The sequence below is a fragment of the Silurus aristotelis genome, assembly GCF_946808225.1.
Source record: "Silurus aristotelis genome assembly, chromosome: 11".
NCBI lineage: Eukaryota > Metazoa > Chordata > Actinopteri > Siluriformes > Siluridae > Silurus > Silurus aristotelis.
Window position 1 is genome coordinate 22250116 of NC_139584.1, and position 26859 is coordinate 22276974.

General features: G+C 38.6%; 2 protein-coding genes across 2 annotated transcripts in view; one reads left to right on the forward strand and one right to left on the reverse strand.

Annotated features, from left to right (window-relative positions):
• The first annotated feature begins 972 nt into the window (after window positions 1–972).
• chdh (choline dehydrogenase) lies at window positions 973–18000 on the forward strand. Its single transcript, XM_083554504.1, has 8 exons — window positions 973–1106; window positions 5607–6434; window positions 10423–10574; window positions 11508–11637; window positions 11952–12086; window positions 12914–13056; window positions 13765–13867; window positions 16007–18000. Exons 2-8 carry the CDS (start codon window positions 5726–5728, stop codon window positions 16423–16425), a joined length of 1791 nt encoding a protein of 596 aa, XP_083410630.1. The 5' UTR covers window positions 973–1106; window positions 5607–5725; the 3' UTR covers window positions 16426–18000.
• An 8058-nt stretch (window positions 18001–26058) lies between these two features.
• The window catches only part of cacna1db (calcium channel, voltage-dependent, L type, alpha 1D subunit, b), a 120654-nt gene continuing 119853 nt past the window's right edge, over window positions 26059–26859 (reverse strand). The window contains 1 exon segment of the mRNA XM_083554637.1: window positions 26059–26697. Coding sequence (XP_083410763.1) covers window positions 26410–26697 — 288 coding nt within the window. The 3' untranslated portion in view covers window positions 26059–26409.

The window sequence follows — 26859 nt, forward strand, 5'->3', positions numbered from 1 at the left end:
TTTATTCTTTACTTCTAGAGCTAAAATTCTGTTAGATTAGTCTATTGCCTGGTGATTGAATTGACCATTCAGATTTTTCCCATCTGATGAAATGTTGTTTGGGTTATTTTCTTGCTGCATGAGGAACTTCCTCCCAAGTAGACTGGATGCATTTCTCTGTAAATAGGTAGACAGAATGTTTTTGTACACTTTTGAACTGCTACCAGTGTGCATTACCTTGTCAATAAAGATTAATGAACCCATTTCTAAAGAAGCCATGCATGCCCCCTGACTCTACCTCTACTGATCAGTTTGTATATTTTGGATCATGTGCAGATATTTTCCTTCTCCACACTCTAGGTTTACACCACTTTCATAGAAAGTATCCTTGTTTCCAGATTCAAATGTTCTGATGTTGAAATCTTATAGTATTTCCATATTTCTGCTCTCTAAGACTTCTTTGAACAATTGTTATACTTGCACTCTAAACCTGTCGAGTTTGCCAGAGGGTTTTGAGGTTGCCAGAGTGTAATGTCATTAATTATTGTTTTTGAATGTTTCTTCACAGGTCCTACAATGTTTCCATTATCTACTGTAATTCTTTAACTTGACCAACCGGCTCCATGTCTGGTTCTTAATATGCTAGGGGTTGCTTTTTTTTCCCAAAACATTCCAAAACTGTTGTATTAACTGCACCCAATCGTTGCGCAACGACCTTCAGGATTTGAAACTCAAAAAAATCTATTTAATGTATAGCGATGATTGGCCCTGCTGTTTCAAAACCTTCTGGAATTATTATTATTATTTTTTTTTTATTCTTGTGAATATGTTTCATGGTTTGTAGCTAATTAGTTCTCAAAGATTTTTGAATGAGATTTTATTTTTAATTGGCATGCATGCACTTTTGAAAAGTTCATCCATTCATCATCATCATCTTAAGATCATTTTCTTCTTACACTTTTTTTTCAAAATCCAGTAACAGTCAGTGATCCAGACAGACAGTCAGTGTGTGTTTGACAGGTGGAGGCCATACAGAGCTCGGTGTGTATGTTGCCCATCGACTCCGCCCACTCTGACCAACATACCGTATTACATACCACAAGTAGCTGGTGTGCTCGGAGTGGTCGGTGAGTGTTCAGTTTGTGTGGTTTTTTTTGCCTGCTTTTTTTGTTTGTGAGAAATTGTGCATTCGGATATGATGCGGTGTATATATTTATTTTTGTTGACAGTGTAAACAAAGTAGTCCGAAGTAAAAAAGTATGACAGTGAGCTCTGTGTTTGTCCGGGGTTTCTTGTTCGGTTGCTTGGGTTTGGTCAGGTTTCGAATCTGAAGTTGCAACAAATGTTTACAAAAATACAAAAATCCTAACGCGAAAAGACACTCCAGGGTCTGTATTGTAGTTGTTTTGCTTTTAAGCCCTAAAAACAGTGTTTAGGAATGATTCAGTAAGCGGCTGAACCAGCAGGCCAGTGTATCCCATTCATGACCATTTGCGTCAAAAAAAAAAAAAAAAAAGGTCAATTTATTTCGCTTAAAATATATTCCCCTAAACATTTCTTAAAGTTTGTGCTTTCAGACTAATTCTTTCCTGTGTATTTTGATTAAACACTAAAGCAGACTGCAACGAATTTACATAAACCCTGTTCCAGACTAAAAAGTCTGAGATAAAGCTGTTATCTATTGATCACGGATTGCTTCACTGCATATTATCTCATACAAATGACCAAAGGGAATGGATTAAAGTCAAATCCAGTCAAGAGTTTTAGATTGAATCGTATGACTGTGATCCTTTGAACAAAAGTATTGGGACACCTGACCTTTTCAGCTGTACAGTATGTGTTTGAGGCTCACAAATGTATAGTCAAGTCAAGTTTATTCCTATAGCGCTTTTCACAACAGACATTGTCTCAAAGCAGCTTTACAGAAATCAACAGTTAAGGTGAATGGTGTGCATTTATCCCTGATGAGCAGCCATGGCGACTGTGGCGAGGAAAAACTCCCTTAGATGTTATGAGGAAGAAATCTTGAGAGGAACCAGACTCAAAAAGGGAACCCATCCTCATTTGGGTGACATCAAGAGTGTGATCATAAATCTTTAAACACTGGAGTAATGCAAACTACAGCAAATAGTTAATGATGGAACACAACAATACATTTTGTAGCTTGGTTTTATTTTTTTTTGATGGTTTCGTGGCTTTTTGCTGGTCACCACTGCAGCCCGATAACCCGACTATTGAACATCTGGAGGTGAAACTCATTCATTAACCACAGCGGATTAAACCGTGCATCTCTCTATACACTCTTACAATTCCCGCACAAACTTTTCTTTTCTTTCCCGAGATTCCAAATCACTGTTTTCTCAAGATCTTTACTAAGGTTCTTGAAAGTTTTTTAAGAGTTCAGTGGTTTAATATTAGCGTAGACGTACAGATTTACCCGGACTTTTAAGTGCAACGCGCACTAATAACCTTTCCAATTACCATAGCAACGATCTAAACAGAAGACATTTTTAACAGCGTTTTTACGCTCCAATCCTCAAAGACAAGCTAAACATCGTTCACATTATAGGACCAAATGTTTCCGATAATAAAGCTATTATAAGCTTTTATAAATATCTTAACTGTTCTGTTTTATCTAAACTTAAAAGGTTAGTCATATTGTTTTGACAGCGCCGTGCTTTAAAAACGGCTCCACCGGAAACACTATAGGACCAGACATGCGTAGTCTTATCACAACATGTTTGTTATTGTTTGCATCCTCGAAATGATCTATAGAGCTCTGACCTCAAAACCAATTTGGAATGAACTGTATCCCAGGCTTTCTCATTCTCCTCAACCTGACTTGTGTCAAAATGAGTAAAATCGCCACAATCAATCTAATGGAACATCTTTCTAGAAGAGTGGAGGTTATTATTAGAGCATATCGGCACTAAATTTGGAATAAAATGTTCAAAAAGCACATTTGAATTTATGGTCAGTGTCCACAAACATTTGCACATGTAGTGTATGATGAGGAAATCTTATATCTTGTGACATAATGCACTAATCAACAATAACATTTGTTACAATTCACATATGAGGTGATTCATGATGATGATAGGTCTTTCATGAACAAGTCATTGAATTGATTCCTAAAGGATGTCGATGCTGGCTATGATAGAGAGGTTTTATTGCATCACAGCTAGCTTTATCTGCCCAACAGGCAGAGTTCCCATGCTGAACTTTGCCCACTGCCATCTACAATGGGCATGTGAACATAAGAACTGGACTAATAAAAAAAAGCTGGCATGGTGAATTACATGGTGAGGAGTCAGAGCTGATTTGATGGCACAAGGAAGACTGATACAATTTTAGGGAGGTGTTTTAGTGGGCTGAGTGGTACAGTAGCTTAGTGGTGAAGTCATTGGTCTTTGGCCCAGAACATAATGGCAGTCTTACCAAGTTCCCACTCCTGGGACCCTGCACAAGGCACTTAGGTACTTCACAGCTCAGTTGTATAAATGAGACAAATGTAAGTCGCTCTGGATAAACGCATCTGCCAAATGTTATGTCTGGTTTCAGTGATATTTTGTGGTACAGTTTTTCAATACATGCTTTATAAATTCTGTTTTATCGTTTCAGTGACTACAGTCAATCCCAGATAATTTGCGGTTCAGAACTCGCAGCTCGGAAAATCTATAAATTCTAACAGCAAGTTGCGGATTATTTTAAAATTTGCGGAAATCTGCAGCAGGACAGAACGTTCAGGAACATTAGGAATATCATTTAAAACTGTGTATTTGGTCAAATAGTGTACACTATTACATTTATAAAGTGACATAATGTCTAGATAAATTCACTAAGGTACCATAGGGGCTGCTGCGTGGGTCATAATCCGCGGATGGAGTTTCGGGGGATCACTGTATATGCATCTCATCTTTTCCATTCATGCTTTGCTCATTTCTGAATATGTGCTTCATCAGTTTGCACATATATGCACATTTGTTGAGGTTAGGTTATTCATTGGCTGTTTTAACAAATGTTTTAGAGACAGGGGTCCATGTAACTGTAGGACCCACTAAGTATAACTCCGTTCATGATCATAATCCTATTGGTTGAATAATATGCTCATGATTTGATTGGGTGCAAGAATGTTGTGGCTAAAAGGTCCTAGTTGATGAACAGTAATTTATATGAATCAGAAAAAGCATCCTAGTAAAAGCATCTAAACAAACTGCATCACAGTGTGGTAGAGTAACAGCACTGTCTCACATCAGAAGGCCCTATAATGGGTAGCTAAAACTGGCAGATACATCACTGGTGTCCAGCTACCTTCCAAAGACAGCCATTGCAAATTGAGAGTAAGAAGTATAATCAAAGACACCTCTTTCCCAAACCATGATCTGTGTACTCCTCTATTATCTGTTCAATGCTACAGGAGTCTTTGCTGTTGCAATAGCAGGCTCAAGAACAGTTTCTTTTCATCAGCTGTCATCTCTGAACTTAAATGCTAAAGTGTACATGACCATAACGACCCTATCCTGAAGTCAGACACTGAATTTTACATCACCACTCTGACCCATTAAAAATACAACTGTACTGCACAATACTAATGCTGTTTGCACTAATAATACCACTTTTCCTTGTCATTTGCATGATCAGGGTTTTTGCTGCATAGCTCATTCTCGACCTTGCCTCTTTGCACATTCCTGTATAATTACTATGTAATCTCTTTATAGTCACCTGATGGTCACTGGGCATTTTTGCCTCATTTCTCTGCATAAATCACTTCTATATTTGCACACTGTCATTTGCTTTGAGTTGGTCTTTATTTATTACCTTATACCTACATTTTTATATAGAACATAATGTTCTATGTACCGTATATTGCTATTTGCACTTCTGATTGAATCCTAACACACAGCATTGCACTGTCGCTGTACTTTTACTGCACAGTGGCAAAGTTGAATCTAATTTTCAACTTAAGGCTCAGTCATAACTGTAATAATTTTCATAACGATGGGTTATGATTTGCATTACTGTAACCCCTCCGGTTAGGGTTTCCTGGTTATGCTTTCCCAATCATCATTTTGTGAAGCTTGAATTTATACAATGTTTCAGAAAAAAAGATTCCGAAAAATGCCTATACTTTTTCAGTTGTCTAGATTTCCAGTTTCTTTCTGCTAATTGCAAATGTACCCAAACCTTTATATTTAGCTATAACAAACAATAAACGTATGAAATGAAGGTAGACAAAGCACATTTTGCTTTTTATTACAATATATGTTTTATAATGCTAAAACATTTGTCTGCCATGTATTCAGTACAAATATATTACCAGTTGGGTTTTTACTGTTTTAAGAAAAATAAGCCAAAGCATTTGCTGAATCTTTCCACTTTTTTCCTGTGTGGGTTTTCACCAGGTACATTGGTTTACTCAGAAATCATATATGAAGTTGTGTATGTTTGTGATGGCCTGTGATTGACTGGTGTCTAACTTGTCAATGGTATATATTTCTGACTGGCCAGTTCTCTGGGTAAAGGCTTTAGAACCATTGCAGCCAGGAAGCCAGTTTTACAAAAAAAAAAAATCACAATGGAGGGTATTAAGTTGTATTAAATTCTGACATAAAATAATTTCTTTTCAGAACTATTTAAAGGTGTGGACACACTTGGGGACTTTGCAGATTGAGAGCTCCTAAAGTGCTTGGAAATAAAATCTCTCTCTACGTGCTTTGGCTGTAGAGTTCTGTAAACTGTTTATATAATGGTGCGCCCCCCCTTGTCTGGTTGGCTGGCTTTAGGACTTGCCAGAAAGGCAGCCTTTGCATATTCTCAACGCCATTCAGCTTCCCGGTACAGCACTACTTCGTCTGTTCAGAGAACTCCATCCTTCAGTTATGTGATCGTGGGGGCAGGTTCTGCAGGATGCGTGCTGGCCAACCGCTTATCGGAGAACCCATCTGAGTCTGTACTCCTTTTGGAGGCAGGGCCCAAGGACTTGCTTCTTGGGTGTACCCGCCTGTCATGGAAGATACACATGCCAGCAGCATTGACCTACAACCTCTGCAATGACAAGTACAACTGGTTCTACCACACACTGCCACAAGCAGGAATGGATGGCCGGATCATGTACTGGCCTCGCGGTCGTGTCTGGGGAGGCTCATCTTCAATCAATGCCATGGTCTATATTCGTGGGCATGCTGAGGACTACAACCGCTGGCACACCGAAGGTGCTGAAGGCTGGGACTATGAGCATTGTCTCCCATACTTCAGGAAAGCCCAGACCCATGAATTGGGAGCGGATCAATACCGGGGTGGCAGTGGACCCTTGCACGTTTCCAGAGGCAAAACTGATCACCCTCTTCACCATGCATTTATCGAGGCTGCTCAACAGGCTGGTTACCCCTTCACTGACGACATGAATGGGTACCAGCAGGAAGGTGTTGGCTGGATGGATATGACCATTTACAAAGGTTGTTTTTTATATGTATATATATTAATTTTCTAAATACAAAATAACAATGGACATTGTCTCAAAGCAGCTTTACAGAGATAAAGACATCATAAAGTATAAAAGAGTGTATAGTTTATTAGTCCTTATAATTGTAAGTCGAAATATTCAGTCTGAATGATATTAAATGTGTCGTTAAACAATCTTTTTGGTCCATTGGACAAATCTGCTTAATGTTTAACTTGTTAGCATGCACCCCCACTTTTTGGACTCACAGCTGAAAATGACCTACCTAAATTTAACAGTTCCTGACAAAAGTGTGCTACATTCACAATTTAGATATCTTTAGAAAGAAGACACTTTGGACTTTCAGAATTCAGACTTGATAATGCCAAAAAAAGGAATGTTTGAGATGTTTTTCAAGTGCCCTAAAAAGCTCCAACTGACATGTTCTAACCTCTGAAGAAGTTTCTACCATTGACTGTTTTTCCTCATGAACTGTTATGACTGGGTCAGTGGTCCAAAGCTATAATTGTAATAATAATGGAGTTCCCTTTACACTAAATAGATTAATACTGTTTATATCATTGTATATATACTTTGTACTATACGGATCACAAATGAGAATTTCATACCGGATCGGTCGAGGCCCGGGTTAACAACAATTGCCACAGGTATCGTTAGCCGACAGGGTACCGGTGGAAATTGGGCTACTGTTGGCCGAAGGAGGAGAAGGAGAGGAGGAAGGCGTCTACAGAGACGGCAGGAAAAGGAGCAGTGTAGGAGAGTAGAGGTTCGGGTTGGTACTTTAAATGTTGGTACTATGACGGGTAAAGGGAGAGAGATAGCTGATATGATGGAGAGGAGAAAGGTAGATGTGTTGTGTGTTCAGGAGACCAAGTGGAAAGGGAGTAAGGCCAGGAACATTGGAGGTGGGTTTAAACTGTTTTATCATGGTGTGGATGGAAAGAGAAATGGTGTAGGGGTGATTCTGAAGGAAGCGTACAGTAAGAGTGTAGTGGAGGTGAAGAGAGTTTCTGATAGGGTGATGATCGTGAAGGTGGAAGTTGAAGGGATGATGATAAATGTCATCAGTGCCTATGCTCCACAAGTTGGCTGTGAGATGGAGGAGAAAGAAAGATTCTGGAGTGAATTAGATGAAGTGGTAGATGGTGTACCTAGGAAAGAACGATTGGTGATTGGGGCAGACTTTAATGGGCATGTAGGTGAAGGGAACAGAGGTGATGAGGAGGTGATGGGTAGGTATGGTTTTAAGGAGAGGAATGTGGAAGGGCAGATGGTGGTAGATTTTGCTAAAAGGATAGAAATGGCAGTGGTGAACACGTATTTTAAGAAGAAGGAGGATCATAGGGTGACGTATAAGAGTGGAGGAAGGTGCACACAGGTGGATTATCTTCTGTGTAGGAGATGCAACCTGAAGGAGATTGGAGACTGTAAGGTGTTGGCAGGGGACAGTGTAGCTAGACAGCATCGGATGGTGGTCTGTAGGATGGTTTTGGAGGCGAAGAAGAAGAGGAGGAAAGTAAGGTTTGAAACAAGAATAAGATGGTGGAAACTGAAGGAGGAAGAGTGTAGTGTGAGGTTCAGGGAAGAGGTCAGACAGGGGCTTGGTGGTGGTGAAGAGGTGCCGGATGATTGGGCAACTACTGCAGGAGTGATGAGGGAGGCAGCTAGAAAAGTACTTGGTGTGACATCTGGAAATAGAAAGCAAGACAAGGAGACGTGGTGGTGGAATGAGGAAGTGCAGGAGAGCATTAGGGGAAAGAGATTGGCAAAACAGAAGTGGGATCGACAGAGTGATGAGAAGAGTAGGCAGGAGTACAAGGAGATGCGGCAGCAGGTTAAAAGGGATGTGGCGAAAGCCAAGGAAAAGGCATATGAGGAACTGTATAAGAGGCTGGACACTAAGGAAGGAGAAAAGGATTTATACCGATTGGCCAAGCAGAGGGACCGAGCTGGGAAGGATGTACTGCAAGTTAGAGCAATAAAGGATGGAGAGGGAAATGTGTTGACTAGTGAGGAGAGTGTGTTGAGAAGATGGAGGGAGTATTTTGAGCAGCTGATGAATGAGGAAAATCAGAGAGAGAGAAGGTTGGAGGATGTGAAGTTGGTGAAGCAGGATGTAGATAGGATTAGTAAGGAGGAAGTGAGAGCAGCGATTAAGAGGATGAAGAATGGAAAGTCGGTTGGACCAGATGACATACCGGTAGAAGCGTGGAGATGTTTAGGAGAGATGGCAGTGGAGTTTTTAACCAGATTGTTTAACAGGATTCTGGAAGGGGAGAGGATGCCTGAGGAATGGAGAAGGAGTGTGCTGGTACCGATCTTTAAGGATAAGGGAGATGTGCAGACCTGCAGTAACTACAGGGGAATTAAGTTGATCAGTCACACCATGAAGTTATGGGAAAGAGTAGTGGAAGCCAGGCTGAGAGAAGAGGGGACCATCTGTGAGCAACAGTATGGTTTCATGCCGAGGAAGAGCACCACAGATGCCTTATTTGCTTTGAGGATGTTGATGGAGAAGTATAGAGAAGGACAGAAGGAGCTGCATTGTGTATTTGTGGATTTAGAGAAAGCGTACGACAGGGTGCCGAGAGAGGAGTTGTGGTATTGTATGAGGAAGTCAGGTGTGTCAGAGAAGTATGTGAGGGTGGTGCAGGACATGTATGAGGACAGTGTGACGGCAGTAAAGTGTGCAGTAGGTACGACAGACTGGTTCAGGGTGAAGGTTGGACTGCATCAAGGATCGGCCCTGAGCCCTTTCCTGTTTGCAGTGGTGATGGACAGGTTGACGGACGAGGTCAGACAGGAGTCTCCCTGGACTATGATGTTTGCAGATGATATTGTGATTTGTGGTGAGAGTAGAGAGCAGGTTGAGAAGAGCCTGGAGAGGTGGAGATATGCGCTGGAGAGAAAGGGAATGAAAGTCAGTAGGAGTAAGACAGAGTACATGTGTGTGAATGAGAGGGAGGGCAGTGGAGTGATGCGGTTGCAGGGAGAAGAGGTGGAGAAGGTGGAGGAGTTCAGGTACCTGGGGTCAACAGTGCAAAGTAATGGAGAGTGTGTTAGGGAAGTAAAGAAAAGAGTGCAGGCAGGGTGGAGTGGGTGGAGAAGAGTGACAGGAGTGATTTGTGATAGAAGAGTATCTGCAAGAATGAAAGGGAAAGTTTATAGGACTGTGGTGAGACCTGCGATGTTGTATGGATTAGAGACAGTGGCATTGAGTAAAAAACAGGAGGTGGAGCTGGAGGTAGCGGAGCTGAAGATGTTGAGGTTTTCGTTGGGAGTGACGAGGATGGACAAGATTAGAAATGAGTTTATTAGAGGGACAGCACATGTAGGATGTTTTGGTGACAAGGTGAGGGAGGCGAGATTGAGATGGTTTGGACATGTGCAGAGAAGGGACATGAATTATATTGGTAGAAAAATGCTGAAGATGGAGCCACCAGGTAGGAGGAAAAGAGGAAGGCCAAGGAGGAGGTTCATGGATGTGGTGAGGGAAGACATGCAGGTAGTTGGTGTAAAAGAGGCAGATATAGAGGACAGGGTGGTATGGAGACGGATGATCCGCTGTGGCGACCCCTAATGGGAGCAGCCGAAAGAAGAAGAAGAAGAAGACTATACTACACAAAGTATAGCTTTGACTGTACAAATGGTCTGTGCTTAACATGATTTAGTAATGTCATGTAATGTGCATTGCAAGGGTACAGTATGGCAGTTGGAGCCTTGTTCATGCACAGACTGTTATTTCCAGCTACTGTTAAGTCGCCAAACCTTTGAATTCCCCAAGGGGTGCTGGGGCTTATTATACTTATTTTGGTGATTTTTACTGTCAACACAGGATTTGCCAATTACTGCAGAATGTTTTGCTGTTTCTTCTTTTGTATTGTATTATGTTGTAGCATCAAATAAACTTGAGCAACTTTCCCTCCTGATCTTATTTATCTTTTCTCTTCCATCTTGAATCTGACCTTTCGCCCTTGCTTTAGGCAAAAGATGGAGCACAGCAAGTGCATACTTGTGGCCTGCTCTGTCCAGACACAACCTGAAGGCAGAAGTCAGATGTATGACTACACGGATTCTTTTTGATGGGACTCGAGCAGTGGGAGTGGAGTACCAACAGAATGGTCAGACAAAGAAGGTAGGGAAGAGGTCCAGGTATCAAGATAATAGAAACAGCGTGTCTGTCCAAAAATGCTGGCTGGAATATGTAAACATTATGTTACTGCAAAACCCAAAAGATTAAGAAAGTCCAGCATGGTGTATATAAAAGAATAACTGAACAGCACATTTGATATGTTTCCAATATTACAATTACAATTTTCATGTACAAATGATATAGAAGTCTACACACCTCTGTTAAAATATCCGTTTTTTTGTGATATAAAAAGTAAAGCCAAGATCAATCCTGTTAGATCTTGTTTGCACAAGTGTACAAATCATTTTATTATTTGGCCTGCAATTGTGCTCCATATTGGCATGTCATGTGATGTTCAACGTATCATGTTCAAATGTAATTATCACACCTGTTTCTGAAGCGATTCTGCTTTGTTTTTTCAGATTCTTGTAATTTCCAGGATCTCAGTTTAACAAAAGTATAGATTAGGAAAGGGCTATAAAAGAACTGGCACAATATTAGATGTTCCATGACTCACCAGGAAGGCAATCAACTGTGTAAAAACAGGGAACCACAGCAACAATGCCAAGAATAGGACATTCCATTACATAGACATTTCTTTCTTTCATTTTCTCTGGATGATCTTACCTTTTGAATGCTATAACTGCTTAGTATTCGAGAAACCCTCAGGTGCAGTCATGACCTATTTTTCTGTTTATCTGAAGTTAATCAAAATTCCACCTAAACACACTTCTATCTTTGCTTGCACTGTGGGTTTTGTCAGTCTCACCAGTGATCAGCTTGATATGCTTATTTCCTCTGAAAGGTTTCTTTCAATAAGCATATTAACCTTCTCACATACCTTTTTTAGTTTATTTGAATACTAATGAACTGCTTACAGATCTTAAATAAACATATGCACTTCTTTATTAGAGGAAATTATTACTATTGTTTTAGGTATTTGCTGATAAGGAGGTCATTGTCAGTGGTGGTGCCATTAACTCGCCGCAGCTGCTTATGTTGTCCGGGGTTGGAAATGCTGATGATTTGCGCAAACTGGAAATCCCCGTCGTGCAACATCTCCCAGGTCATCTTTATATATATATATTATGTAATGCATTTGATATAAAAGAGGTTTTTAATGGTCTGCACTTTGACCATTCTTGAGAGTCGTTCTTTCTTAAAGACACTTACTTATCTTAGTGATCTATGTGTTGTAAATACCACTGTAATTTAGTTTTTGGTGGCGCGCAAAAAGACCTTATTCTACATGCTTGCTGTGTTAATGATTAGGTGAAAAGAGGCTATATGAGAGTGCTAGATACAATAAAGCGAAATCATATTTATTCAACAGCAATGTCTTGCCACTACACTATGTCCACTAACTGTGTGTATGTGTAGGTGTGGGAAGCAATCTCCAAGACCATTTGGAGCTGTATATCCAACAAAAGTGCATTAAGCCTATTACTCTGTACAAAGCTCAGAAACCATTCCAAATGGTTAAGATCGGCTTGGAGTGGCTACTGCGCTTCACAGGTAGGAGACCAAAAAAAACCCATATCCAATTTTCACACACACGGAAGGTCAAACACCAAGATGCCTGGCCCTTAGTGTGGCATTTAGTTATAGTAATGTTTCATGGCAAAGTATAATGCAAATGCACAAACACAGAAAGTTTAAAGAACAATCTACATGTACACAAGTCACTGTTAATGACAAATTCTTTTCAATATTAAACAAGCAGATCATTTGAGTTTATTTGATCATTGAATTGCGCAAGCAAGAAGCATTTACTTTTATGTGGGCGTGAGCAAGCGGATGGAAAGGAAGCTCATGGGACATTTACTAATGAAAGTGCGAGAACTGTACAGCATTTACATTGATGGCATTTTGACACCCAGAGAAACCAAAATTTTTCTCCTTCATACAATTGAACAGCTATGGGGTTAAGGGCCTTGGTCAGGGATTTGAACTCATGACCAAGAGATCCTAATGCCTCAACCACTAAACTACCATCTACCCTAAGATCTATAGTAACAGTCTGGTCAGTGGAAATTATGACCACTAGTTTGCTTATATTTTGGCAATTTCAACCAGTCACAGTCGTTGGAAAATATTATTAATAGGTAAAAAAGAATTGACACCATAAACAATATCTCCATCACAAGAATCTGGTGGGTTTTTTCACCTTAATAACAAGCATGATGAAAGCTGAATTTGTTAGGCGATGTCTACTGGAAATCATTTTATAAATATCATAATTCCTGACATAAATATACAGTATGTGGCTTCTTTTCATCTGTTCAAAAAAACAAATGCTTAGCGTTGATGAGATCGTCTTTTGATTGTGATCCATCTAACAGGTTCCGGTGCTACAGCTCATCTGGAGAGTGGTGGTTTTATTCGCAGTCGCCCTGGTGTCACTCATCCCGACATCCAGTTCCACTTCCTGCCATCCCAGGTTATCGACCATGGCCGTGCCATGCCCAAACTCGAGGCTTACCAGGTTAGAGTACAGGGTTTTCATTTAGCTCTGCAGTTTGTTAAAGAAATGTCTTTCTGTTATCTTTTGTCTTGGCTTTGGCTTCGCATGTTTCATTTATATGTCCGCACATTCATTTTATGAAGGAAATCACTTGAGATACACTTTTTTTTGCTTGGAAGCTTGTTGTTATTTTGTCAAGCATAAGATGTTATTATGCATACAATATATGGCCAAATATTTTTGGACACCTGAATCTCACACTGAATATCCCCAAATTGGTGCTACAAAGTTGAAAGCATACAATTGCCTAGAACAGGGGTATCCAATCATTTCTAGAAAGGGCCGGAGTGGGTGGGATTTCATTCAAACAAAGGCCACACTTGATAGACCACTGAAAATGAAAGTCTAAACAGGTTTGTCTAAATCTAAACACTGGCCTTTGGTGGAAAGTTTTGAACACCCCTGGTCTAGAATGTATGTATGCTGTTTTACCCTCATTGGAACCATGACGCCTGAACCTGTTCTAGCATGATAATACACCTGTGTACAAAACAAACTTCATGACGACATGGTTTGCCAAAGCTTGTGCTGATGAACCCCAGTGCTTCTGCATTGACTCTACTTAACTCCTTTGAAGTGGAACACCAGTTAAAACCCCAGATTTCCTTGTCCTACCGCTTTAACTCATTTCCAATCTGACAGTCTTAGCAGTTTAGTTGTTTCCTGCAGGTACATGTCGGACCAATGAGGAGTACGAGTGTTGGCTGGTTAAAACTAAAAAGCAGAAATCCGCTTGACCACCCTTTGATTGAACCCAAATACCTCTCAACTGGTAAGGCCATATTTTACCAATGTTTGTTATATAGTTATTTACCATTCAGATGCATACTATTGACTGGCGGAGCTATATTGTATTTTGTGTATTTGTCTTGCACTGTCTTGTTTTGTCTTTGCACTGTTTGCACCAGGTTATACACATGCACTTTATGTGGCAGGACACTTACTAGTCTTTAGCCCTGTGTTTTCTGTGATTGTTGTAGCACCAGGGCTCAGGAGGAACATTGTTTCATTTCACTGTGTAATGCGTCAGCTATATATGGTTGAAATGACAATAAAAGCTTCTTGACTTGACTTGTTGTAGATCCCTGACATGATCATACCATTTGTGTATACATTTTAAAGCGAGAAAGCAGAACCGTTCACTTACTGATGCCGGTCTAATGGCTGAACTGTAATGTCCAAGTGTTTAAAAGGTTTTAATTGATTTAAAAAGAAACAAAGGTTATTGCTATAGAGTACTGGTATATCCACAACACATGCGATTGACATTTGAAGTTGAGTCATTCATGCAGACATTTAATGTTAATATTTTACTTTTTTCTTCAGAACTTGTTTTGCCCACCTGAGCAAGAACTTTATATTATTAAATTTTAAAAAAATTTTATATTTATATTTATTTACAGTAAGTTATTATTGATTTGAGAGAAGTGAAATGGAATCAGTTGAGAAACATTTTGAGACATTCACTTGAAAATGTTGATAAAATTTCCCTTTTTACTAAAAATATTACAGAATAAATCTGATGGTATAGATATGTGTGTGTTTTGTTGATAAAGACTAAAGATACCTGAAATGTTCAAAACTTCACATATTTCATGTTAACCTTTATTTACTTTGTCAATTAGGGTATTCACTATTTTTCATTTTTACATACTAGTTTTTACATTTTGTTCCTGCTAACCGAACTCAGTCAGGTTTGTGGACCCCCATGCTCAGACTTGCCTTTTCTGTTCAGTTCAGAGTTTGGGATTTGGATTAGAGCCAACCTTTTATATATGAATGTATGCTTGGAATTTTTTCCTGTGGAAAGGCCCAGTTGTGACAAAGTGTCAAACTTCTGTCTGTCTTGAGGTGTTGCTTTAGTATTTCTAGATTAGTATCCTAATATTGGCATCTGTTTTGTGAAGCGGACCACTGCCTTTCACCCACAACATTATGCTGCTTTTTTGGTTCAAACGGTAAGGGCTTCAGTCTGTTAATCACTTGCAACTTCACTCCTAGCTTTTTATTCCAGTCTCAGTTGAAGGAGCATCTTTCTTGCATGACTATCTTTTAGGCCATGGTAGTCTCTTCATGCTGGACATACATACTTTTATAACACATGCTCACAACTACTAAGAAACCAGTTCTGTTATTGCTTTCTTGGGTGGAAACTTGTGCCTCCTTTCTGAACATTACAGTGTTTTTGTGCCTCAGGAGTTTTATGTTTACATACAGTTTTTTTTTTTTTTATAGACGTTTGTGTTGTTTTTCTAAAAAAAAAAAAAAAAAAAGAATGGACTTGTAGATTTTGGCTGAGTTGCCTGGATTTTCCCATGGAATCATCAATCTCACATCACATCAATCGCCTTAAATACTGTTTAAAGGAATATACGACTTTATATATTCCTCCTCCAAAAATATTCAAAATAAAAAATAATTAAATCTGTCTCTGAATCTGAAAAAAAATTTAAATTGTGGAAAAAGAAAGCGTGGTAGGGTGAAATGTGGGGAAACGTTGTTTTGGGGGTTTTATGGTGTATTTATGGTGTATGTATACCTTTGTCATCAGCTGTAACTTGGGGGTTTACAGCATTTCACAGTCAAAATTTAATACTTCATTTGTTAAAAAAATTAGCAAAATGTATTACAATATTATGTTTTTTTTAATCAATTCATGACATTTTAATTTCAGGTTATAACAATTCAGAATCTGGAAAAGTTCAAGAAAAGTGAATACTTTCTCAAGGCACTGCTAGTGTTTCACACAGACGCCAATCGTTGTAATACGGCTGAACATATAAATGAGAAAACATCCCACCTCTCAACTTAAAACTTGAACAATGAACATGAAATGTAATGCTTGTGTACGACATGGCTTTTTTTTTTTATGGACTTTTTCCTCATGTTAGTTTTTCTCTGTGTGTCATAGACATTGATGTTCAGGAGTTCCGGCAGTGTGTGAAGCTGTCACGCGAAATCTTCGCCCAGCCAGCCTTCAAACCATTCAGGGGTGTTGAGCTGCAGCCTGGCATCTCTGTGCATTCCGATGCTGAAATTGACGCGCTTGTGCGGCAGAAAGCAGACAGCGCCTATCACCCGTCCTGCACCTGCAAGATGGGCCGAGACACCGACCCAATGGCTGTTGTGGACCCTGAGACACGTGTTTATGGCCTGCAGGGACTCAGGGTGGTGGATGCCTCAATCATGCCCAGTATGGTCAGTGGCAATCTGAATGCCCCCACGATCATGCTCGCAGAGAAGGCTGCCGATGCGATCAAGGGCCTTCCCTCGCTCCATGATCAGAACGTACCTGTTTACAAGCCAGCCAGTCTGGAGACACAGAGATGAGAGAACCTGCTAGGATAAAAACGGAGAAGGATGTGGAGGAATTTCTGAGTACGTGCTAGGGGTGATATCACTGCACTGGAATAAGGTGTTAATATACTGGCATACTGGAAAAAAAAGTAGAGTGGTGCTTGAAAGTTTGAATGCTATAGAATAGGATACATGGTTATTTGTTTTAAGGACAGCAATTCAATATTATATAATCTGTAAATGGCAAAAGTATGAGAAGCATTAATTTTAGTATAAGTAGTGTGCATCATTACTTCCACTAAACCCTTTCAGTGACTGTTGATCAGCATTGTCTTGAAGGTACTTCGTCTTGGAGGAATTTGTAAAACAATCATCGAAGAACACGTTCAACGCTTGGGTTATTGATAGGTCTTCTGGCATGACTTGCTGCTTCAGATCATTCTTTTGGTAGAATGATTCGTGTCATTGTCAGGTCAAAGACAGATGGCGTGACATTTTTCTTTAGATTTTGCTGGTATAAATCAAAATTCATTATTCCACTGATTATGGCAAGCCATCCTGGACAAGAGTCAGCAAAACAGGCCCAAAGCATTATAATACAAATATATTTCAAGAATGGGAATTGGATCTAATGCTGGAACGCAGCACGTTCTTGATTCAAACATTAGGTTTATTATTTCAATCTAATTTTATTGCTCTCATCCTTCCACATAATATATTTAACATATGCTTCCTGGTACACCATTGTATTTCAGCCTGATGGTACATTAATATTAGCTAATGTGAGAGAAGTCTTGAGTTGCTTAAAAGTTAATTCATTCTCTATTACAGCATCATCTGTTTAAAGCTGCTTTGAGACAATGTCCATTGTTAAAAGTGCTATACAAATTGAAATTTAATGAACCAGGGTTCCTATGTGACCTTCCAGACTATTACACATCTTGTTCTTTAGTTATTCTGAGAGAAGTTAATAATGGTCCTGAATTCCCCAATTTGTCTGACAGCGCATTGATGAAGTCAGAACTCTTTAGAGATGACTATGTTCCAGGCTGTTGAGCAACAACAACCTTTTTTTTTTTTTCGTGGTTCTCATACATCAGCTTCGTTTCGTTGAATGATACACATCCACAAACGTGTTGAGAAGATCTAACCTTTTTAAATGCATGTTCTTTAAATAAAATCAGGACGCTCACACCTGATCGTCATCCCACTGCGTGAAAACACCTGACTCGAATTACTTTATATTAACCGCTAATCCTTGAGGTTCACATACCTTTGCTTACATCTCTTTTAACATATAATAATTATATTAATATATAATACTGAACTATTTTCCTTAATAATTTGAGTAAAATGGCAGTTTTTTTTTTTTTTCGCAGATCAGATCATCAGATTGAAATAACTATCAGGTATTAGTGAACACCCTGTTTTAAGAAAATGACCGACTATACTATTTTTGTCTCGTTTGTTTAATTGGGTTCTCTTTGTCTACTTATATCTGATAACGTTTTGGTCAAAATTATGCAGATTTTTATTTTTTTTCATTCACAAACTTTAAAGCACCACTGTCCCGTTTTAATAAATGTAAGCTATGAGTGAGCCTTTTAATGAAGTTTCTCAGATATTTGATAAATGCACAGCTGCTACAGTCACATAAATATATAATGTTGTAAACAGATACTGTGATATGACCCCTTATGCACTAAGTTACATGGGTAAAGCTTATATTTAGTAACATTTGATAGAAGTGAACAACCTATTTTACGGAACGTTACGAACTTAAGTTCTTTCTTAATTTAAACATTTTAATATAGATTTTTTAAAATAACTTTATTAATTGCACTACATGAGGTTCTTATTGTTCACTATGCAGTTTTAGTGAACATTCAAACTGTATGAGTCCAAATCAGAGCAAAACCTTTGGGTTTGTTGACTGGTTTGATCTGAATTGGTTTCACACTGCACATAATGAAATAACTTGAAAAAGCATAAAAAGAAATGTTAGCTAAGGTCTGTGTAGGGCCTAATTCTTTTGTTGGTGGGAAATGTACACCCCTTAGGTTTTGATTAAAATGAACTAAACACTGCATATGTGAAAGTATACTTATTGTCTTATTTGTCAAACCTATTAGGAAACACTGAGGATTTGTAATTTACTGTCATCTGAAAAGAATGAACCATACAGCCATTATTGTCTATATAGCTGGTAACAAAAGTGAGGACCATGCAAAGCTATTCATCATGTTCATGTTTTTGTCTGCTTGACAGGACCATACAATTTTTTTTTTATCTTGTATTAAAGCAGTTAACATTTGGTACTTTGAGTACAATTCTCTCATACTGACCACTGGCTGTTCAACATGGCAAAGAACCTTCTAAGAATTTAAGAATTAGAATAAAAGAATAGAGAATAAGAAGATTGGTAACACCCTGAAACTGAGTTATAGTAGTGGCCAGGGTCATACGGAGGTTTTCCAAGATTTATTCCACTCGGAACAGGCCTCTCAAGGCTCTGGTGAATTCCATGCTCAGGAGGATTTAGGAAGTGCTGGATAACAACGTTGCTCACACAAAATATTGACACCTGGACGCAGTTTTGACATGTACTCACTTTTGTTGCCAGTTTTTTTTTTTTTTTACAATAATGGCTATATGTTGAGTTATTTTCAGTAAATCTGCACTGCTATACAAGCTGCACATGGACTACGCTAATATATATATATATATATATATATCCAAGTTACATTTCTCTAGTATTGTCCTTTGAGAAGATACTAAAATGGTTGCTGAAATGTGAGGAGTGTACTCACTTTTGTAATATACTGTAGGATAAAAAAGGGGAATCAAATGTTCTTCAGTGTAAGCATTACTGCTGTAACAACACTAACGTCTATAATTGAAGTCTTAAATATTGCACAACTGGAAATATGTCTATGTCTATATGCAATTATACACTTCTGTATCAATGCCTAACACACATTCTGGCATTTCAGTGAAATGAAATGTGCAGGTTGGGGGCAATGCAAACTTCACTGCCTTTTATGTTTATATTCATACTAGTCTCATGGACCATGATGTGTTGGTAACTAATGTAGCACTGGTTATCTTTAAACAGTTTATTTTGGTTAGAAAATAATCCAGGCCGAGAACAAGAGAGAAAAGCTAATGTACAAAAACAGATTGTCCATCGATACAAAACTGGCAATTCTGGGCAATGAGCTACAGGCAGATCTCAGAATACTTCAGATAAATAGTTCTTGAACAAGGGGTACGATGTCATGTACACAAAATCACTATATGAAAATAAACCATTTGAATTAAAACCTTTACATTTCCTCTTGCAAATTGTCTTTGTAACATCATTAACACATTTCTTTTTTTTTTTTTTTTTTTAATAAAACTGCTGTTCAATGCAAAAGGACCTTTTGTACCCTTAAATGCCCTATATCTAATTGTAAGGATTTAAAATTACACGAGCGGAGCAAATGGCAAGGAAATATATTTAAAATACAAATAACTGCATTTGAATTTTAGTGTTTCATTTGTAATTTAGTCAAAGTTTGGTATAATTTCTATCTTTTTTTTTTTTAATAAGCCCTGGTTGATGCATATATTTCTAAATTCCAAATATGAGCATGAGATCACTGAGGACATTGCAGAGTGTGATACCAGAAATGTTTCTCAGAGCCCTTTCTGTCAAGTGTTTTAAAGTGTGCTGCAAAGCAGTTTGGCTTTGTGCAGGTTTCAAGCATTCGTGCTATGCAAATGGTGGCAGATGCAGTGTTTACTATGCAGAACAAAAAAAAATAAAAATAACACAATTCATGACTGAATCAGCGAGTGAGCCATGGCAGTGAGTGACAGATGCAGTATTCCCAGCATCTCGTTACATTTCTTATTTCATCCCTGGAGTTTTCTGGAGTCAAACACGAGATGACAAGCCATATTCAAATGGAGCATAGAAACTGACTGCAGTACAAAACTATGATATGTCCACATTTGGACCAACAAAGTTTGATGTAACATGACATTTCATCAAATGGGCTTTATAAAAGATTGTCTTTGTGTACAGTAGCATGAAAAGTGCAAAAAGCATTTTTTTTTTTTTTTTTTTTTTTTTTTTTTTCAAATATCTCTCCGCAAGAGTGAAAGTGTGAAAAAAAGCTCTATGGCTCAGACAATAAGTCAGGTTTCATTTGCTAAAAGCAAACATGCTTGGAGTTTCTACCCCTTAAAATGGGTTAAAATGGGAAAAAAAAAAAAAAAAAAAAAAAAAACCAGAAGTACCTGTTTCAGCTTTCTTATATCCTTATGGCTGGCAAAAAGAATAAAAAACAACAACAACAACAACAAAAACATAAGCCAAACCTGATGAAAATACTGGCAACTGTTTTCCTAATAGTAGTTACATTTGTAGTTATGGTTTAATGTGTACTGAATAACAGTCAGGTGCGGAAAGGATCACCTGGATACATTATTGTTTAAATGTGCATGCATGCTGAGACCTTTTTGTAAAATCAGAGTATTTGCTATTGATTTTCAACAAATCCTACTGTCATACATGAAACTGTCCTTGGAACTTTCTCTCTTTAGTACCTGCTCTTAGTGCTGATGACCTCTGCAAGATATCCATGGATATCCAAAGAACCATATTTCTACCTTCCTTGTAACTGCCAGGAGTTGTGAGAATCACCAGAATACAATTCATCTTAAGACTGTAATCAAGGGTGACCAAACATCCATCCCTGGAGGAATAGTATTAACCTTTTCCTACCTGGTAAAAGATGGAAACAGAATAGAATGGAGTACCTGGAGTAAGAGAATATTCAGAGAATATCATATGAAGGACATACCCCTAGAGTGCCATATCATCAGTTTAAACATCAGTAGGCCATAGGAAAGTGTCCACACCTGAATCAATGGCTGGTCTCTGCCTAGGCAAAGCAGCCCCTCAGATATTTCCTTCGTGTCAAATGAACTGAGTTGGACTGAGCATTGAGCATGATAGCTGCTGAATGGTGCATACGACACATAGCACGGATAGCTAGATTAGCAGGTTCGCGGTAATAAAATGCTATAAACTATAGACAGACTGACAACATTTCCTTATATGGCCTTAAACAGAAATTGGATTTTACCCCAATCCCACATTAATCTCTCCACCGATGCGTGCGATGAGAACTAATCGCATTTTCCTGCAGTGATCATTAGCAAAAAGGCAGTGGTTGTTTGCAGAAATGCAGAGATGCTCAGTTCATTTTGGCATCTTGCATAGTTCCATAAAGATCGCCTTAAAGGTGTGATGGCAGTCACATACACTTTAGCATTCACGGGTTCTTTTTTTTGCTGTGTCTGAAGAAAAGTCAGGTGCGAGGCAATGCAAAGTCTATAGGGTAAACGGTGGGGGACATAATTATTAAATCCCCTGCTGATTTTCTATATGTCCCCCCCTTACAAAGAAACGAACAGTCTAGAATTGGTATGGTAGGTTTATTTTAACAGAGAGAAAGAAGATAAACAAAAATCCAGAAAAAGAACATTTAAATTTAAATTATATATAATTTAATCGAGTGAAATAAGTATTTAATCCCCTACAAACCAGCAAAAATTTTGACTCACACAGACCCAAATAAGTCGTGTCCCTTCAGGAAAGAACTTCTAATATCAACTCATTATGTGTATAAAGGACACCAGTAACCCATTCCAGCCTTGTGCAGGTCTACAATCTTGTCCCTGACATCCTTTGAGAGGTCTCTGGTCTTTCCCATGGTGGTGGAGAGGTTTGAATGGAAGAGGTTAATTCTGTGTCTGATGTATTTTATACACATAACGGGTTAATATTAGGAGTTCTTTCCTAAAGGGACAGGACTAATGTCCCGGGCACTGGCCAAAAAAATATGCCTGTCAAAAAAACCCTGATACACAGGATATATGTGCACAACAAGCTGTGTTAACCACACCTAAAGCCACACATAAACCAAGATGGTCCTATATCTTGACCCATACAATTTTCAATCTAGGTTATCCATCTCTGTACATCGGAGTAACTGGTCCAATCCTAACAGAAAGACATCTCATAAATATGCCAGAGCAGGCCACAGCTGATGCAATGTGTGTCATTAGTTGACCATCATTCAGCAGTAGGTATCTGTATGTAGTGCAGGCATATAGGCATCAGCAACATGTTACAGTCTGTAAATTCCTGCTTGGAATCTGTGATAGTACTTGGAATGTGCCACAGTCTTCAAATCCCTCTTTAGGGCTCAATTAAAACCCTGCAGTATGGCATAGAAATTCTCTGCTCTATCCTAACCACCAGCCCCAGCAAACAAGCAGTGACTGATATATTTAGATGTTAACGATTCCGAGTTAGAGCATGTCGGTTTGACTGTAAGGTCAGTCAACTGCACCGTGTCAATCTTAGCAATGTAGAAAAGAGTGGCAGGACATTTTGTTCTTTAAAAGACAGATAGTTTTATGATGGACATTAGGTCCAGACATTATGACAGTGATATTTATTGCTAATAAAGCATAACCCTTGAATATGTGCACATTAACAAGAAGACGCCCTGGTGATTCTCTCTGCACCTGGCAGTTAGGGAACAGTGAAATAGCTTTAAATAACTGGAAGCATTCAATCAATCGGCAACTAAACCAAAGTGCATCTATTACTTAGTTAGGAGGATTTGATTCGATTGAATGACATTTCTCGACGGGTTTAAGGTTTATTTTTGTCCCACAAGTGCGTAGGCTATTTGACAATCTTGTGTGATGGTTTTGAGCTGTTCAAATGGGTCGGTGGCCACCACAAGTCCATCTGTCAAACATTGAGAGATTATTAGATGCTGGTTAGTTTTATGCTAATAGAAATAATCTAGCTGGCCTATGCTAGCTTTAATTTGGTCTCGGACCTAGTTCTGTACAAATTACAGACCCTGCTCATTTGGACAGCCTGATTGTAAATGACAGTATGGTACACTCATGCAGCTATTGTGACAGGTGTTTAAAAAACTAAAATAAAAAAGGGCAATTACTTTTTCACTCCCTGTCCCAATGTCTTTGGTCCCTAAGGGGAACATGCTGACATTACATTAGAGCCTGACTGGTAGAGGTAGCAGAGGTGCAGTGTGGATTTAGCAGCTCTTGGGTAGTGCAGATGTGTGTAGGTAGTACTTCACATGACTGGTCACCTGAGGAGTAGGAGTGTGTGATGAGGACAGCAGGAGTTTTCACACACAGTCTTCAAAAACATGCAAAAATAATAATAAAAAACCCTCAGGAAAAACTTAAAAACTGAATCTTAACGGTATAAAGCATGAAAACATGGCCTATACTACATAAAGATGATTGTAAAAATAAACGCTGTTTGAATGTCAGTTTGAAAATGTCTCGTAAAGCAGCACTGGTAAATCTCTTTTGCACTTATGATGCACACGATATGCACAGAAGCACTCCTTCTAATGCGACTCATCGTAACTTGAAAATAGTTCAAATAAACTTTACAGTGTATATGTATGTGATGGCAGGCATGTGGACGAGCACCGTTTCGTGAGTAGGAGGCGGAGCCGGATGAAACGAGCGGTAAGAAGCACTTCTGTAGCTGACGAGGCTAATCAGTGCGCTCTGTGTCAGTGTCCGATGCCGCCGATAAAAACGAGAGAAACAAGAACTAAAACTGGGCTTTTAAAACACCAAAAACACAGAAAATGAGTCTCAGTGTATCTTACCGCATATATGCTGTAACGTTTGCCTGCGAAACTTAAAATATTTTTACAATTTTGTCATATGGTTATCGTCATCGCAAGATCGAATCATTGTAACTTGGCGTCTACCTGTATATAATATATAATATAATATTATATATATATATATATATATATATATATATATATATATATATATATATATATATATATATATATATTATATATACACAGTGTACAGTGGTACCTCGGGTTACGTACCTCCGGAATGCCATTCGCACCCTGAAAAATTATCGTATATTAATATACCGATATGAATTTCCCAATAAGGAATAACTGAAGGTGGGATAATGCATTCCGAACAACCCCAAATATTCATATAAATATAAAATACAAACAATATGGACTTATATTATTTAGTATTAGGCATTTAATAATGGTGCCTTAACATCTAAAAGAGGAAAACAGTATCTTAACTTGGTACTTTAGCTTTGAGAAAAGCGAATGTTGGCGTGATAAAGATGCCGTTCGGAGGAGGAGAATTATTGTTTGGAAGGAGAATCTCCACTACGATATAATAGTGTATACGAGGACTACTGTACTGTAGTGTTAACGAAACAAAGACACAGCAATAAATAGCACTAAGACGGTGCTATCACAATGAATTAATGACGCTACCTAAACTTTCTGAGGCGGGAAAGAGCACGAGTGGCGTGACGAAAGAACCAGCGTCTCCTCAAAACTTCGGACACGAGAATGCAAAAAAATAGAGCCGAATGACAATTTGTATTCTGAATTATACGTATATATTATACGTAATATTATATATATATATATATATATATATATATATATATATATATATATATATATATATATATATATATATATATATACTGTAATTTCCGGACTATAAAGCGCACCCATATATAAGCCGCACCCACTGAATTTTACAAATATTTTTATTTTTAACATAAATAAGCCACACCTGTCTATAAGCCGCAGGTGTCTTCACTAATGTACTTTACACAGGCTTTAACGAAAGACACGTTACACACGGTGTAACGGGTGAAATATGTTGCACTTCCTTTAGGAGCATAGCGGTGTTTTGGAAATAGCATGCCAGAAGCAAGCTCTCCCTTCACCCTGACTCAACGGGTTATAACGGCTTGTATCTAAACAGTAGCCGACCAAGAAAGTCATTGTTTACTGTCTTCCTCCTTTCTTTCGCAACTATTTATCTCTGGAGTTTATCTTTTGGCATCGTTGTGCGTTTCAAAATCACCCGATGGAAGTTTTTTCTCCCGATGCCGTGCAGCTCATCCGTTTGGAAAATTTGATTGGTCGAATGTTATGGGGTTCAGTTTTTTGGCTTAAAGTTTGTGAAACTGGGAAAAACCCAGGAAAAAGTCATAAATTAGCCGCTTCGTTGTTTAAGCCGCGGGGTTCAAAACGTGGGAAAAAGTAGCGGCTTATAGTCCGAAAAATACGGTATATGTTTTATATATATATATAATTTATATAATACATATAATATCAGAGACCAGAGTGGATCTTCTGCATATCGTGTGCATTTTGCATACACACTGGCTCAAATCATGGCTTGATTGAAATGTTATCCATAAATACTTTTAACTTCAGGGTGTAAGATTACTGTGTTTGTGCTAAACCCATGTTTTTTATTTATTATAGAACATAGTGTGGAATTGCAGGGAGAAACTTGCGTAGACCTTTTGCTGTGTTGTCAGGTTCTCCTTTATGCATACGCAGTAAAAGATGTGCATTTTCAAGTTTGATAATATGCTTACGGGGTGATATTGCTTAACGGTTTTATCTGGCTGTTCTGTTGACTCGTTTTGAGTGACACTGGGAATGTACAATAAATGGCAGTGTATTGAAGCTAACTACCAGCTTGTGTGTATGTGGGTAAGGCAATGGAGAGTGATATGACTGCGAAAAGATGTTTTTCTTTTTGGTTGATATGTAAAGAATGTGGAAAAATATACTTGTAAAAAGCTGTTGAGAAACAAACATGCACACACACGCCCACACACACACACACGCACATACATACATACATACATACATACATACATACATACATACATACAGTTGAGAGCTCACATTTCTTGTGTCAAATTTTTTCCTGCAGCAAGCCCATGTCCCAGTAAGGTGACAGCTGTAGAAATGGGATAAAATTTTGCTTGGTTGATCGGCCCAGAGAGTTGTTAGTCTCCACCCCCCTAGAAGGCACTATTTCTTCTTTCAACTGTTTGTTCTTTTTTTTGTTTTTTTGTTTTATTTTTAGCAAATGCTATAAATTTGAGATGCATATAATTTCGTCTGCAAGGTCCTCCTCGTATTTACTGTTTGGCTCCGCCTCCTCATCGCTGTAGTTGTGGAGACTGTGGCCTATGATGCTCTGGGGCGTGCCGGTGCCGTCTGATCCCATGCTATTGCCCAGACTTCCATTTAGCAAGTTGCTTGCTGCGCTTTCCATTTCATCAATAGTCATCTCGCATGCGTCTGCGATCTCGTGTTTGGCTGCTGCCACAAAATTTGGGTCCTTTGCATATTTTCCCAGTCCCTCCGATATCAACACCTAGAGCAAAGATTATAGAAACTCAGATGATGATGTATCACAATGGCATTATGGCATACATGATGTTTCCCTACCTTCTTGCCTATAATTGGCCAATTGAATAAAAAAAAGAGGGTTGAATGAACATATGAAATCTACAGTATTATGCAACACAAAACAGAA

What these genes read in the sequence shown, in the direction of transcription:
- chdh (XM_083554504.1), top strand. Translation starts at nt 5,726, where the DNA reads ATGGTGCGCCCCCCCTTGTCTGGTTGGCTGGCTTTAGGACTTGCCAGA. An exon ending in CCAAACTCGAGGCTTACCAG is followed by an intron (nt 13,057 to 13,764) that starts GTTAGAGTACAG and finishes TGTTTCCTGCAG; the next exon opens with GTACATGTCGGACCAATGAG. An exon ending in ACCCAAATACCTCTCAACTG is followed by an intron (nt 13,868 to 16,006) that starts GTAAGGCCATAT and finishes TGTGTGTCATAG; the next exon opens with ACATTGATGTTCAGGAGTTC.